Here is a 16,284-nt window from a genome sequence, read left to right as displayed (position 1 = left end):
TTTTGGGACCATTATGAATTTGACACATTGTGTTTCTTTTTCTTCGGTGATAAATAACTTGTTTTATTGAGGCTATCATTTCAGTCATAACTTGCCACAGAGGCCATTATTTATTGACATTCCCCCCAAAACTGAGCAAAATTTTTATTTGCTTTACGCCAGAAATGTAAATCAAAGCTCACCCCTCAAAGTGCACCAATAATCCTGGCCAGATATATGCTAATGCGCTGAACTGTTTTATTGAAGTCGTAAAATTTTAAATCACAATTAACAAGTGTTTCATACAAGAAAACATTAAAAGACAGGCTATGAATATAAATTGTTGTGCACTAATACGTCATACAAAACAATGAAGAGATTATCTTGTCTGTGTACGCATTAGTATGTATCCATTGGGGGAAATATTACTATTTTACACCGTGCCACAGAAAAGCATTTACTGAGATTTATCCCTTTAGCTAAAACTGACTAGACGTTAGTGTTGTGGAAAATCGCTTCAAAATTTTATAGCAGTGAAATAAACCTGAGAATTGCATTTTTCTTTAGGAAATGTATTTCTGAGTGCATGTGTAATTTCATGAAGAAGTGCATCAACGAATATGACCTCCAATGACACACTAATTCTACTCAAGCGCAAGTCACAACAAGATAAGTATTAGTTATATTAAATTAATTACATGTTAACAATTACATTATTATGGCCATGCTTGATCATTTTTTTCTACAAGTTGTATAATTTTTTGGCATAGAATCAGTGGTGGTAATATACACTCATGCATAGTAAAGGTTGTACATTCTGACCTTGTTATTGTACCTGCTTGATTTACATGTTCGCTGGCCCCGTGACCCCTCTTTTCTATGTATGATTAAAACCCAATCAGTGCACGGCTAAAAATAAGCTGCTCATCTTTAACACATCGAGTGTTAATGAGGAAATGCAATGAAAACTGCTCCCAAACTGCCAACAAAACGGATGTGACGCTAGCGAGGCAATACATCTGGCGTTACAGAATTAAAACCGATTTAAAAAACAGCCCCCCTTTATTTTAATTTAGCAAAAACACTCACCTCTGAGGTTATCACAGCTATGCAGACTATGAGCATGGACAGATCACACACATGATTGTGAATTAGAACATTTAGGCCTGGTTTCACTGACAAGGATTATTTTAAGGCAGCACTATGGTTTAGCTAAATTACGATATTTAAAGGGACGGTTCACCCAAAAATATGATGTAATCATTTACTCACCCTCAAGATCTGTATGCATTTATTTGTTTGGTTAAATACAAAGAAAGATATTTGGCCAAATGTTTGTAACTAAAGTTCTTTGACCCCATTGACTAGTACCATAGTTTGAAAAATTGCAATAGTCAAAAGTGCCAAAAACCTTCAAAATGTCTTCTTTTGTGTTTAACAGAACAAACAAATATTAAAAAGCATTTTTTCCTGCTGTGGTAGTCAAAGGTGGCCAAGAAATCTTTAGTTACAAGCATTCTTCCAAATTATTTGTCTGTGTTCACGAGAACAAAGACATTTATGCATTTGTAACAACTGGAGGGTGAATAAATGATGACAAATTTAATTTTGGGGTGAATTGTTCCTTTAAGTCGCTTTTATAAAATAATTTAGAAAAAAATACTGGTTTGCATCTTTAGACAAAATAATGGCACACATATTTTAAGACTTCTCAGGGCAAATCAGGAGTATTGTTCCCATGTGTTTTTATTGTTCTGACATGTTCTTTTACATGAAAATCAAATCTTCAACTTTAAACACATTTTACTTTTAATTTTCCATTTGAGTGGACATCTAGAGAGGTAACATTGTATAGGATGATGCACCAGTGACTCCTAGTTGATGTACAATCAACTTTGATATGCTATCAAAACCATGCATATGCAAAAAATGGCTTTTTGATAACGGTCTAGTGTAGTGACCTCTATGTGTGAGAAGACATTACTTTAAATTGAATACATTAAACCAGCCATTGGATTCCAAGCTGCTCAAAAGGCATTAATACAAGACAGTTGATCAGATGAAATTCATATGGAAATTTGCGAATGATTACACAACAGCAGTCTGTTAAAAAATTTCAAAAATGCTAAACACTCCCCTGTTCTATATTTACAGAATGTATAAAAGCTTCAGTAGACAATGACAAACAATACACGATGCAGCATCTCATTTAATCAGAGCTTTGGTCTCATATCAATAGCAGGAGAAACACACATCCAGTAACAACCTCAAACCCAATACAGCATATGACCTTCAGTGTCCTAAGCAAACTTTCTCTTTAGTGTCCTCAAACCAACTTGTTATAAGCATCTTTAGTTTGAGACAGAAATAACTCCTAATGTCCTCCATTGTTATCACTAAACAAAAGAAGAGACACTGCAGAACTAAGAAAACTTCCCTATTGATTTCTCCTCAAGAAACTCTCTAATGGTCCTGTGGTATAAAACACACGCGCACAGTCCTCAGGCCTGTCATTACACACTTGATCAATGTGTCCAGCACACCATAATTCATTAACCTCTCAGTCAGACGAGTTCTCCACATTCTCTAGCAGCTCGGACCACGGCTGGTATTGTCCTCTTGGCTGCACTCTTAAGTCAAGTTATCTCCAAACACGCGCACTGCTCTTTTCATTCATTAGAGACTTCATACTTTCATTAGGCCCTCCATGGCAACCAGACTAGAATGGATCCGTGTGCTGGTCTGGAGCAAAGAGTCATAATGTTATAAAGCATATGATGACAGAGTGTTATTGGGTAAGTTGGGTGATATGACTGTAGAGCTGTTGAGTAAAGGCCTGTAGTGAGAAGCGCTGCTGGACTCGCTCTCTGCCAGCCTGTCCCATACGCTGCTTGAGTTTAGGGTCCTTCACAAACTTCTGCATGGCCTCAGAGAACCGCTCAGGGGTGGGTTCGCACAAGAAGCCCGTTTCACCTTGTGCCACAGACTCTAGCGGTCCACCCGAGTTGACCGCAATAACCGGGCAACGCAAGTACATGGCTTCTATGGGTACAATTCCGAAATGCTCATTGCTGGGTGTGTACAGTACACAAGTGCTACTATGCAGCAAGGACAATTTCTGTTTGTCTGAAAAGGAGCGCAGGAAGGTCACATGGTCTTCCAGGCCAAGAGAGGATGCTAGCGAGCGCAGCTCCTCGTAGTGCTCTACGTTCTCAGCCACACGTTCATCATATCCGCCCGCCATCACGAGGTGTACGCGCTCCCACTCGTCCGCAGAGAGACGTTCCTTTAGAGATGATAACGCTTGCATCGCCAACGGCAGGTTCTTCTTGCGCTCATAACGATTGATTGACAGAAAGAGGAAGCTCCTCCCCTCTGGGATTAGCCCACTAAGGCCCTCTACTTCACCATCAAAAGCTGCTGAGTTCAGAGACGGATACAGGACATCGGTGTGAACGTTGGCCAGTTTGGGGAAAGTCTGTTGGAAGACTCCAGCAGTGAACTGGCTGTTGACTAAAATGCGGTCTGACATGCCAGTGGTCAGTTCCTCAAACCAGTCGATAGGAGCTCGATACAGTCGCTTTAGAGCAGAACGACGCTGAGTCAACAACTGGTCAGGGAAATGACAGTAGAACAGGACTTTCTTCCTGTGGCGTGCCAAACGCAAAAAGGGTATACATGCTGAAACCTGAAAGAGGGAGAGAGATGAGGTTGAGGTTCCACAAGTAAAAAATGCTTCGGTTGTGTTCTTTGTTAAATTGTACAATTTATATTATAAACATAACAATTTATGTTGAAAGTTCATCCAAGCCGCCACTGACTTTCATTGTATGACATTAAACCACCGAGACATTTTTCTAAATTCCTTCTTTTTCATTTCCATAGGTACAAACTATTTTGAAAAAGTGAAATAACAATGACTGTAGTTTTATTTTACCTATTACTTAATGACTGTACTATATCCATCACATTAATATAATAAACACGGTTAAACTGATTTTGTTGCTTTTTCACATTATTCACGTCATAACTTGGTTCAAATATTCACATTATATAGAGTTAGAACTAATTAATATTATTAATAATAGTTACCTGATCACAGAAGACGACATCAAACTCTTCGCCACTGAACAGCACAAGATAGAGCGTTACATAGATCATACGCAGGTATGCACACAGAGCGTGGAAATAACCGAACACACTGGTGGGCAGCCAGTCACCCGCACACACCACAGGCAGGTCAGGTGAAAGAGTCTCAGAAAAGCAGTGCTGGGGGTCATAGTGTGCCGTCCAGATCTGCACACTGCAGCCACGAGAGCGCAGAGCTACAGCTGCATCCACCACCAGACGTTCTGCTCCACCTATACCTAGATCAGGGTGCAGAAACACCACCCGAACCATCCTGCTGTAACAAGACCCACAAACACAGTCAAATGACAGTAACACCTATTTTATATCAATGCTATATGGAGTTTTTATTGGAGGGTTTTGATCAAACCATCTTACGCCACTATGCTGTTGCAACAGGCCAGAACGCATCCATGCGTTTATGTCACTGAGTGTAACATACATACATGGTTATCTCGAATGCATATACCGATACTGTGGTAACATATTACAGCCCCGAACCTCTACATATAATTGTAAACAAACAGGACACGTGATCTTAAAACTAAAACTTGGGAAATATCAACATTCAGTTTTAATGTCATTTTAAAAAAGTAATTCCGCGTATACTGGTATATAGTGTCTACTATACTAACATTACAACACTGTCATAGTTGTTTCCATTCGAGTGGTGTCAGAGGAGTTGACTGCCCGGCACCAATTTCTAAATTACGAAGAGAAAACGCTTACCTTTACTCTTACGTTTACACGGACACTAAATCAGCCGCCCGTATGAATAACTAAAGTCGCACAAAGTTCACAAATGCGATATAATAGTGAAACTGGCTTCCTGATTGAGCCAAAATGTCTTCCGAAATCTGTACACATCATCCATCGCATATGACACGTCACATCGCTTTACTGCGTTGTCCCCACTTTGATTTTCCCTAAATACATTTAAAAAAGGAAGCGATATTAGCCGTTTGTGTTTATTTTTACTGTAATATTATTTAATTTAGCATTTATATTGTATTTGAATTCTTAAATAAGCCCAAATGCATTAAAATTGATAAACAGTGCATTTTCAGATCAGGCACTGTGCTGGCTCCTATTAGGGTCCTTTCAAATGTTGTCGTGGCCTTCTCGGTGAGACGTCATCAACAGGCTTTCTTCTTCAGTGGTCTGGATCGGCAGGAGTTCAGAAACAGAAGCAGTTTAACTAGATTCATTCTTCTAGACTCCTGCAACATCTAAAACTAAGCAAAATGGTAAGTTTCTTATTCATGACCTTCGTCGTTGATCTTTGTAGTGCAGCTTTATACAAAAATCGTTAGTCTCTGTGTCTTTACCGATATGTCTGGATAGCTAGCTGTCTAGCTAGTCGTGCTAACTTAATAACTCGCCGTCACCTGAATTGTTAATGTTAGGTAAGTAACGTTACTTTCAGCTGTTTCGATTAGCTGAGTTTTCACAAAGTGGTGTGTGTTTTGAATTAAGTGTTGTGCCAGTTATTGTACATTTCTTTGGGATTCGTCGGGGGGCTTGTTTCAGTCACAGCATCAGTTTGGGAGACGTGGCTATATTTTACCACAAAAATGTTCAGTTTTAATCTGGTCCACTCGCTTGGCATGAATACAGATTTCAATCCATAAAACATTACACGACGGTTGCTTAAGTTTATGATAAAACAATTAAATGTATTATATTTAGCTTGATAATCATTTTATTTTACTAGAGGTTTTAATGATATGCCTCCTTATTGGCATAACGGGTCAGCAGTCATGTATGAACGGTCAATACATTATATCTCTCATCTATGTACTAGCTAGGCAATAATGCATTATTCTATAATATAAAGCATAATGTTCAGTTCATTTGCACTTGATGTACTAAGTTTTTTTCTTCTTCTGCCCTTCACTTCGATTCAGCCTGGGCCTGCATCTAGTGCAACGAACGTTGGTGCCTCCAGCCGTTCCCCCAGTAAGACAGTGGCCCCTCGCGCTGCTGGTACCTCAGCCAGACAGAGGTAGAGCATTTCAAATGCGCATCAGCTTATACACATTGATTAAAGACTGCATGGCCTCAGCTTTGCTTTCCTTTATTCATTGCTTACTGTGTCTTATCATTTCTGTACAAAGAGGATTTTGTGGTTTTCATGTTAACTGCATGATTGGATCAACAAAACTTGAGTGATATTGTTCCTCTTTGCTTGTCAGATCTACCATTGACTACCCACTCACTGTATTGTTTTGTTAAGACATCATTTCTGTATGTTTTAGCATTGATGGAAATCAGAATTATCTGTCACATTTATTAGTCTTGATTGTTGACTCCGCTTTATTTTGTGGTTTACTCAGGAAAGCTCCCAGCAGTAGTGCACGCAGTGCAGGAAGGACCACATCAGCTGGAACAGGAGGAATGTGGCGCTTTTACACTGAAGACTCACCAGGACTTAAAGTGTGAGTACAGTGCAAACAATTAGGCCTGTTGCGATAGTCAATTTATCGACTTATCGCACGATATATAAATTAGACGCCTCTAGTTGTTGGTGATACAATATATCCACATTGTGTTTATATATATGCAATTTTTTAATGTTTAAAAACATTTTAACATGGTATCCGATCGTGCTGCCTCTGTTAGCGGTGTCTGTGTGTCAAAACAGGGGCTCGCGCGCACACAATCACAATCGGGCGCACAGTCGAACCCATGTGGCGGACAGCGGTAGGCAAAAATACTTGGAGTTATACGTTGTTGTCCTGATGAATAAAGCCAGTTCGGAATAGTTATCGACTGGTGTCAAAGCCTCAAACCTCCCACTCCGATATCAACAAAGGAGCGCTTGAACAAGACACTCTACTCTTTAAATACAGAGGCAGCGAATACAGCAACACAACTGATTAAAACAAAAGCTGCATTTGGAGATGGAGAGAGGTCTTACAGATAGTTAAGTTAAATATGACATGTCACATGTATGAATACACCTTTGAAGGGCACTTCAATCATGAAGTGAAAGTCACTCTAGATAAAGACATTGTTTTTCATTGCTCATTTGGGCAAGTGTTTTTTAAACGGCCACATTATGACATCGTGCTGCCCTTTATAAAAACAATATATTTAATTTTGTATACTGATAGTCAAATATCAATGTGACAAATGTGAAGTATAAAGCCAATATATACATTTCATTTGATGTTGACATTTACATTTGAGATTTTTCGTCAGGTCATTCTGTTTAGATTTGTATTCATGCATTGTAATATTTCTTATTTTGATGTATTCGTTTGTACTCGTATCTTCGTTCATTAGAAAAGTGTGGGAGATGAAGTAAATGTTCATGCAGCTTCCACTGCCCTTTCCGATATTTGTCTAGTGCATCATCATATTTGTCAGATGTCTGCCTTATTTAGAATCAAAAACTGTAGTCCATAATAAAACAATTTTAATCTGTAATTCTAGAGAGTATGCACTGAATCTGGATCAGATAACAAGTCACGCCAGAGATCGCTATTGTTGTTCGTTGTCAAACTTATGAACAAATAGGATGCTAGTCATACATAATGTGCAAAGAATCAGCACTGATACACAGACACTCATTTTTAATTCATACCCTCAGCTCTACAGGAAGTGACTCGAAAGGGAGGGGCAGCAGGTTCTGAGAGGTTTAGCATTTATAAGGATAAACATGAAATTTTAACGACAGGAAATTGGCCTCATGGGTTCAACTTCTGTCTTCATTTGATGTCTCCCCTGCTGTTTTCTCTCTCAGCTGTGTCCATGTGCACATGCGTGTCTGTATTTAGGAGCCTATTCTTACTGCAGCTTTAACTTGAGAGTGAACAGTGATAGACTGCAGAAGTTTCTGCTATATTCATTTTGGAAATGCGTTCATTTTGTTAATTTGTTCAGTATTGTTAAATAGTTTTATCTATTCATTATCTGTGTGCATGTCCGGATGGATCTGAGGTTGTAGACAGTGGTGATATTTACAGTCGAGTGTCTCTTACAGAGGAAGAATGTATGTGTGGGGTTGCGTCTTTAGGTTTTGTGTGTGTGTTTTGGAGCTTAATTAAAGTTCTCCTGGTAAAGGTCACATCAATTAAAGCCTGAGGGGTGGTTCTTCAGTCGGCATGGTTACACGGCTGCCTAGCGACCCTAGGGATGGTCAGTTCCTGCTTTATAAAAGCTCCACATTTTCGTCCTAGCCCATTAACAGTATCCTACTTGACAACATTTATAATCCTAATTACCCCTCCTGTCACGTGATCACGACGAGCAGTCCTGATTGGCCCATTGGGAGGAAATTGGTGCAGACAAGAACCTGCACCAGTTAGGAAAACTATGTTCTGTATACATTTTTACTTGGTTTGTCTTTTTTTTTGTTATCACGATCAGGGATGTAAGGTGTTCAAAGTTTTCAGGCATTTTGTAATCTGTTTATATTTCTCTGTCCGTCCTCCACTAGATGTCTCTGTTTTATTGTTTGCTAATGAGATCTGACAGAAGCCTTTTTTTCTTGCAGGGGCCCAGTACCAGTTTTGGTGATGAGTCTGCTTTTTATCGCTTCTGTATTCATGCTGCACATATGGGGGAAGTACACCCGCTCCTAAGCCTGAATGACCCCTGAACTCTGACCCTGAAATCTGTCACAGAATCTTAAGCCATTGGACTTGGACCAAACTCTGACCATCAACACCCCAATGCCCTTTACTTTATTATAACCTCCATTTCAAGGGGTGTTCACCCACATTAGAGTTTACCCAGTCACTACAACCATTTAGTCATTATAAAACTGAATCAGTTTTTCTGTTTTCCTTTACCAGATCAGGACATCATTTTGTTTTTTTTAAACCTTTGTACAAAACTAAAAATGTAAAATTGTACAATAAAACAATATAAAACATTTGTTGCCAGTTGCTTAACCTTCCATTAGCAATGGGAAAAGTCACAGGGTGTGACTTGCATCACAGGTTGTTATTTGCATATCTTCTGAATGTGGGTTCTATGCAAATGTACATTCCATTTATTGTGTAAACTGGTTAGGTTTTTCCCCCTTTCCAAACGTGATTTAGTAATGTGCTTAAGACCAAATTCCATAGATCCTGTAACATGACCCATTAAACCTCACCTTGCTCGAGCATGTCTTTTCCGCGCAAATATTTTGCCCGGTGAAGCACAAAGTTCACAAAACGTATACAAAAGACTTTCTTTTAATTTTATTAGAAAAGACATAGATTATCTGAACTCTTAAAGCAGCTTAATATGGACTTTGTATATTGTCCATAAGAAATAAGGTGAGCAAGACTGAGCATAGGAAGAAATGCAACCATAAGATGCCCATTTTACTAGAGATAAGGAAGTTTTATAAATTTCTTGGGTTTTGTTGAAAGCCTTAGAGGCGGTTTCCCGGACAGGAATTAAGACCAGTCCTAGACTAAAAAAATGAAAGCGCTGCCCAAACTTTGAATATTGAATATACTTTATTGTCCAATTCCTGGGAAGTTTGTCTTTGAAAATCATGACATGTCAGGTTCGTAACATTGACATGACTACACATAACAACTCTTAGTAATTCGCACACATAAAATATATTGCACTACAATGTGCAAAACTGACATGCGCTTCGCTACACCCCCAACTATTTTTTCGCTTCTCTGTTAAATTATTTAACAGCAACAATCACAAAATAATTTGTAAAGCGATTTGATTTACACATCAAAATCCTCAGTCGTCTGCCTGTGGGCAACATAGTAAAATTCTCATGTAAAATGTGTGTATCATAAGCAACAATTTTCTTTGCTTGCCTTAAAACAGAAACTTCATACATCTCCTGAACAGGTCATTTGTCTTCCCAATCCACAATTTTCAAAGCAATCTGTACGAGTCGAGCAAGTTTTGATTTCGATTTGACAGTCAGATTTCCATACCATGCTGTACAAACTTGCACTGATGTGTCTTAAAATACATTAATGCCATTTTTAAGAAATACTTAAATGTCGGAATTTAACTTGGGCCTAGTCCTGTTTAAAAATAATCACGGTCTTTGAAACTGACACTTAATCTAATAGTAATGTCTATAACAATTTCAGTATTATCATCAAATGGTTCATTTTGTCATTTACCTCCAGACTATAAACGTATCGTCTCCTTTGAATCTCACAGTTCAGACTATACATTCCATCTTCAAGGGTTTTCTTTATTATTAACAGCCACAAATATACTTAAATACAATTGTTATAAAGCACCCATATCCCTTTCCATCAATCAGACCCGTCAAGCAACAGCATTCAGGCTGGCCTGTAGGAGGCGCTATGAACCCACTCAAGTTTAACAACCTCCCGAGCAGAAGCCGTCAGCGTGTGTCTGTGTTCTTCATTATTCATGTCCTATCTGAGAATACGGTTTCCATCTGCTTCATGATAATCCCAACAGCTAGCAACCCAGTCAGAATTATTCAGTATCCTTTAAAAAATGGATCCGCCTGGACGATAAGTGTGCGATTTCATGGACTGCATTTTATGTGTTGTCCTATGGGATATATGAGCAAGTTTAGGCCAACATCCAGTCTTTATGATTAATGCATGAACATACAATCATATAAATCTCTGTTTTGCATATAAATGTTTCATTTATTTGTATATTGTAAACACATTTTTATGTATTCACTTATTTCTGCAGTATGCTTTTTTCTTTTAGAAAAATTTCTTCGAAATTTGAAAACATGTTTGGATGAATGTGTTCACACCTCAAGTTTTTTCTGTTTTACATTTTTCTTTTTTTCTTGAAACCATTTCCTGAGCCCTAACCACTGCCTGTGTGAAGGGACAGCCCCGGAGAAAACACAGATATCAATGCAACAAACCGCATGCAGCATGGCTCCTGCTCAATGCAAATCTCTCTCTCTTCTTCATTCTCTTTCCCTCAGAGGACAAGATAACATCTTAAATAGGTCAAGTGTTCACCACTCTCCTCCAGCAATATCACTTTCTTCAGGTTCTCATATTTAGCATCAGTTATAAACCTAACTACAAAAAACACTTCTCTTTAAAAATGGTCTTGACGAAAAAGCAAAAGGGAGAGATGTGTGGAGGAAGCCAGAAGTAAAGTGGCTCTTTGTGGAAACCCCAAACTGACAGCGGCAAATTGAGGTGGAAATGCGGCCCAGGAAAGAGCGCAGTTAGTCCCCACCCTCAAACGCTGGTAATGTGGACCCTTCTTCCACTTGGGGAAATTCTGTATAATGTTGGCACACGAAGGTGGAGATGAAGACGGGTCGGAGGCCTGATCTAGACGACACAGAATTTCACTGGAACTATGAGCTTTTCAGCACGGCCTACCGTTTTGTTGTGACCAAAGAAAGCTGTGCATATCAAGCGATTAAACTTTAAGGATTAGTTTGCATCCTCCATGCTTACTTTAGCATAGGCCTACCTTGTACTGAAGTAGCACGTTGCATACCAATCCAGGTGTGTCACATAATTTTTTCTCAGAACACATGAATGACAACAATGACAGACACAAAAAAATAAAATCTGATTTGTCTTCTTGAAAAGAAATGCAGTTAGGATGTGTGAATGGATGTGTAACAACTTGGAGGTGATGATAAAGTGATCTTTGCATGAGAAGAGAAATATAGAAATAGACAAGACACACCTGCATGCATGCTTGCATGTTAAGATTATTTTATTAGTCGGCTCATTGGAATGCTTGATTCTGACTGGCAAGTTGCAACATTTGCAGGTTCGTTATTCCCAGATAACAAACCCCTCTGAACTAATAACCCACAGTAACCCGGATGCAGCAAATCATTTTGACAGGTTTTTTATTAAATTAACTACTGTACTTATTACAGTAAATATAATAACTAGGTAATAACTAGGTACTAACCATGAACCTACCCCTATACTTAGAATTATACCATGTAGTTAGCTTATACACCCATTAGTTTCTTAGATAACATAAAAAAATGCTGACAGTCAAAAACAAATACCAAAAATAGTAAAAAATCTGTAATAACAAATACTTTAAGATATAAAATAAGTTTAAGTATATATTTTTTTCATAGACATTTTTCCTTTTAAATCCTCCTTGGCAGCACATAAGTTCCACACATTAAAGAATCCCCGTTTACAAACACACGTTGTGGTTATGACACCTTCACTCATTTCTGGTTGAGACCAAAGCCATGATAAGCACTAAAAGTCAAAATGAAAGCCCATTTCTGTCCTCCATTTTAATTTGTCTCTTTGATCTGCATGCCTATGATGTTTGGGTGTATTTCTGTTTCGTTCTTTATCTTCATCCATTTGTGATCATGTGTGTTTTTCTGCTATAGCTCAAATATATGGCTCAGTGAGTTTGAGCCCTATTGGAATCGCTCACTCTCCTCAGGGACCCAAACCAGGCAACTGGTGTGGAATGATGGAGAAGAGCAGCATCATGGCCGTCTGTGTGTGTGTTTGTGTGTGTAGGGAAGCGTGCTGGTAGAGAGTGGCTGGTTTTAATGGATCATATGGTTGATAAAGCGTAGAATGGAGAGACAGTCGCTATCGATCCTACACTAAGGCCAGTGCTACTAAGGTCCTTCGGGACACACGCGCACACAGATCCATCCTCAGTAATTCCACAATATTAGAGTTAAGAGCACACATATGTTCAAAGAATGAAGCGGTGACTTTTTAAAATCACATGTTAGTAGATATTGCCGTGTCCTTGTTATTCCCAACACGAGGTACACAGTATATGGTTTCAATGATGCTTGCAAGGATTCCAATTTTGCAGACGTCTAAAAAGACATTCATAGATTAAAATAACTAGTAATTGCGATTCATTTGAGTATTTGTTTTGGTTGCATTTTAAGGAAAAAGCAACGTAATGTGTGAAGATTTATAAATGATTGTGAATCGGAGTTAATATAGTTTTGTTTTCTAAATTTTTAGCAATTTGGTAATGTGCTTTTGTCATCTTATTATTTATGTGGTCATTTTTTATGTTGCTATGCAAGTTGAATTTATTTCATTTCAGTATTAGTATTAGTTTATTAATAAATGTTCAGTTATTTGAGTAAATCAAACCTGTTCAGTTCATTTCTGAGGGAACATTTCTAATAATCATGTAGTTAATAATTAAACAGATATTGTATTTGATTTCAATGATCAGTTTGAATAGTTTTTCGTCAACTCTAATAACCTTGGTGTAAATTACATATATTCTGCTATGTGAGTCAGTTTTACACCCAAGGGTGTTGATTGTTTATGTTTTAAAGTGACTTAAATCATTTTAATAATCCTGATTGACATGCGGTATGCTACTCATCAAAAGTATTTAAGATTTACCTCCCGAGCTGTGCAGGTACGTAAGACAAACTAAACGCTGCTGTAACCCTTCCAAGCAGCAGCCTGGTTCACGTCCAGAACTCATAAATAAATGTCAGTTTTGATCAGTCAAAATCATTCATGAGGGTGAGACTGACAGCCATACGGGTTAGCGAGGATAAGCACATGAACTGACAGAAGACGAGCGAATGATCGCAGGCCAGTGAGCTCAATATCATCATCTGATGTACAGCGATAATTTGTCATCACGTCTTCATTCGAATGCTGGCGAACGGCCAGAAGTCAGCTAGTCTTTAAACCAAACCCAGCCGATCATCTGGACCTTTTGTTACTTTGGATCCCTGACAGACAGTAAGTTGGCTGGATGGGATTCTGTTGGCAGAGCGGGCCAATACCCCCCACCTTCCACGCATCTTTCTCTCGTGCTTTCTATTTTGTTCTCCACTGCTTTTTTTCCGGGTCCAGACAGACAGAAATAGTCGTGAACTCAAGCTGAGGATGTAGCACAGCCAACAGTGATGATGCAGCGCGTGTGACTGTCGCTGGAATGCAGAGCGGGGTGTGTATGTGTATGTATGCCTGAAGAGGAATGTGCTACGTTTGTGTGACGTTGGGGGCACGAGGAGATCCCAAGTCACAGATTAAAATGGTGCAGGATGGGGCGACAGTTTGGTTGGGCTCGGCTACTCTTATTACTGTATGTGCTTTCTAATATTAACCTCGCATGCATGTTCTGTTCTATCCCTGAGGTGTGTGAGTGTTATTTTTAGTGCACACTTTTTTCCACTACTGCATCAGTACACTTGAGGACCACAGTCAGGTGGTGGGACGAGAGGGGCTTGCCTCGTGTGAGAACTCATAAAACAAGTACTGTACAAACACAGGTTCAGGTATTTGTGACACATGGTCCTGCGGGGTCAAAAGTTGTTACCTATGAAGTTTTCCTTCCAGGACAAATTATCATTCAGAGGATTTAAAACTCCAAAAAGTAAATCCTTCTGTTTGGAACAAATTGAAAATGAAAGCATTGTTATTTGTGTAAAATCTTCACACCACATTATGCAGTCACGGCACATTCAAACTTGTCGACTCAAACTGCGTCACAACAGGTTTGACATCAGTGATCAAGATCTTTTTAAAAAGGAATTGAACTGCCTAAAAATCAAAGGTTTTATGAAAAAGCATTTCTCAAGTTTCTCGCTCTCTCAGTTTCAGTTTCGTGCAGTTTATTGGCACAACAATACTACATTAGTGTTGCCAAAGCATTTACAGATGGGTTCCTCTATAATTTTTGATGAAAATTACAGTGCAAATACTTAATACTTACAAAGGTAAAAACAATGTCAGTAATGGAAAATGAAATCAAGTGGATTAAAAGATACATATTAATAAAAAAATGCACCGATTCTAGATTTCTCCACCAATACCGATTATCCAGAGTGATATCTACCGATGCTGATACCGATTGTGAATATTATTTTAATATTTCAGAATTTTCTGAATGTTATTAATTCAAATCAATAGTGACCATTAATATTGAACATCAATCTGGTGATGTTTCTTAACATTGTTTATATGCAGATTACAAATTCATAACATTTTCCTGTCCTCTTTTGATTGACAGGATATCTCGGCCTTGATCATTGACAGTCTTTAAAATATCGAACGATAGCCGTTAGGGTGAAAAATTGCTTTTATCGACCAATATTGACATTTTTCTACCTTAAATAAAGGAACATTTTCATAAATGTGATTTAACAGACGCAGAAGAAAAATATAAAACATCGAATCTATGTTACTTGTAATCGGGATAAAGTAAACATCTGTAAAGTAATTCTACGTAACATTTTATGGCTGTAGATTAATAGATTTTACATTAATAGCTATTAATTAAAAAAACAATTAATGATGTCATTCCACTAGACCCGCAAACACTGGCTGAGATACAAAAACATGAACACCATGCAAACGTCAAATAACAGAATAAAGACGTCTCTAATATAATTTTTTCTCTCCATTTTTTATGTGACTGTTGTAATACTTCAGGGATTATACATGTGTGCTGTCACAGAGCAGGAGATGGGCATAAGACCGGGGTGTCACTGTCACGTCTCTCACATAAACAAACACCAGTAACACAATGTGTCCTGCTGTCTGTCCTTTCTCTCCCCTTGTCAGATATGGTACAGTACATCTCTCTCTCACTATCCCTGTTTATCCCAGTTGTTTTCTATCACATTTCAGTGGGTAAAGCTCAGCCGGTATAAAGAGTGGGGTCAATCTATTCCCCTACTTCCTTCATAATACCAGATAACTTTTCAACATGTTTTTTAAATGATCTGAAAACATTTACTATTTGAAAGCATGCCATTGTAAAACTTAAAAAAAATCTGGTCACCACACATTTTGAAGCATGCATTGCACAGATTCTGACCCAATATTCAAGGCCAGTGTACTCCATAATTTGAATATTAGTCAGTCAAATTACGCTTGTGGACCACGGTGTTCGCCAAATTGGATTGAGATCAGAGCTTTGACTAGGTTATTTTAATGCTCAGCTTCTGTTAAATTACTCTCAACGGCTGGAGTATTGTCCTTCTGAAAGATGCTGCCATCACACCTCACTGAAGCAATGGTGTTTTTAAGATGATTGCATCATTATAGGCGCGCCAAACATATTGCTTTGAATTTGGTCTTAAAAGCTTATGACTACAAAATTGTTTCTCACATTGTAACTGGGTCACCATTATGCCTTTTGGCGAACTCCAGACATGCTTTCACATGGTTCATTTGAGTAATTCCATGTTTTGTTTAATCTTTCCATTGGGCCAGAGTTCCTAGTGTTTTGTTCTAGTGAACTCTA

General features: G+C 38.4%; 2 protein-coding genes across 2 annotated transcripts; one reads left to right on the top strand and one right to left on the bottom strand.

Moving 5' to 3' along the window:
- Positions 1 to 1,707: 1,707 nt before the first annotated feature.
- On the bottom strand, positions 1,708 to 5,158 carry alg2 (ALG2 alpha-1,3/1,6-mannosyltransferase). The gene is made up of 3 exons (XM_056761590.1): positions 4,837 to 5,158; positions 4,072 to 4,384; positions 1,708 to 3,667 (listed from the first exon to the last, which is right to left on the bottom strand). The coding sequence occupies exons 2-3, from the start codon at positions 4,378 to 4,380 to the stop codon at positions 2,768 to 2,770; spliced, it is 1,209 nt and encodes a 402-aa protein (XP_056617568.1). The 5' UTR covers positions 4,381 to 4,384; positions 4,837 to 5,158; the 3' UTR covers positions 1,708 to 2,767.
- Positions 5,159 to 5,214: 56 nt separating this feature from the next.
- Positions 5,215 to 8,989, top strand: sec61b (SEC61 translocon subunit beta). Its single transcript, XM_056762446.1, has 4 exons — positions 5,215 to 5,354; positions 6,015 to 6,112; positions 6,444 to 6,545; positions 8,609 to 8,989. The coding sequence occupies exons 1-4, from the start codon at positions 5,352 to 5,354 to the stop codon at positions 8,694 to 8,696; spliced, it is 291 nt and encodes a 96-aa protein (XP_056618424.1). The 5' UTR covers positions 5,215 to 5,351; the 3' UTR covers positions 8,697 to 8,989.
- The last annotated feature ends 7,295 nt before the right edge of the window (positions 8,990 to 16,284 follow it).

The sequence above is a fragment of the Triplophysa dalaica genome, chromosome 12, assembly GCF_015846415.1.
Source record: "Triplophysa dalaica isolate WHDGS20190420 chromosome 12, ASM1584641v1, whole genome shotgun sequence".
In the NCBI taxonomy this organism is placed as follows: domain Eukaryota; kingdom Metazoa; phylum Chordata; class Actinopteri; order Cypriniformes; family Nemacheilidae; genus Triplophysa; species Triplophysa dalaica.
Note: the sequence above shows the minus strand (reverse complement) of the source record. Positions and strands in the feature narration are given on the sequence as shown.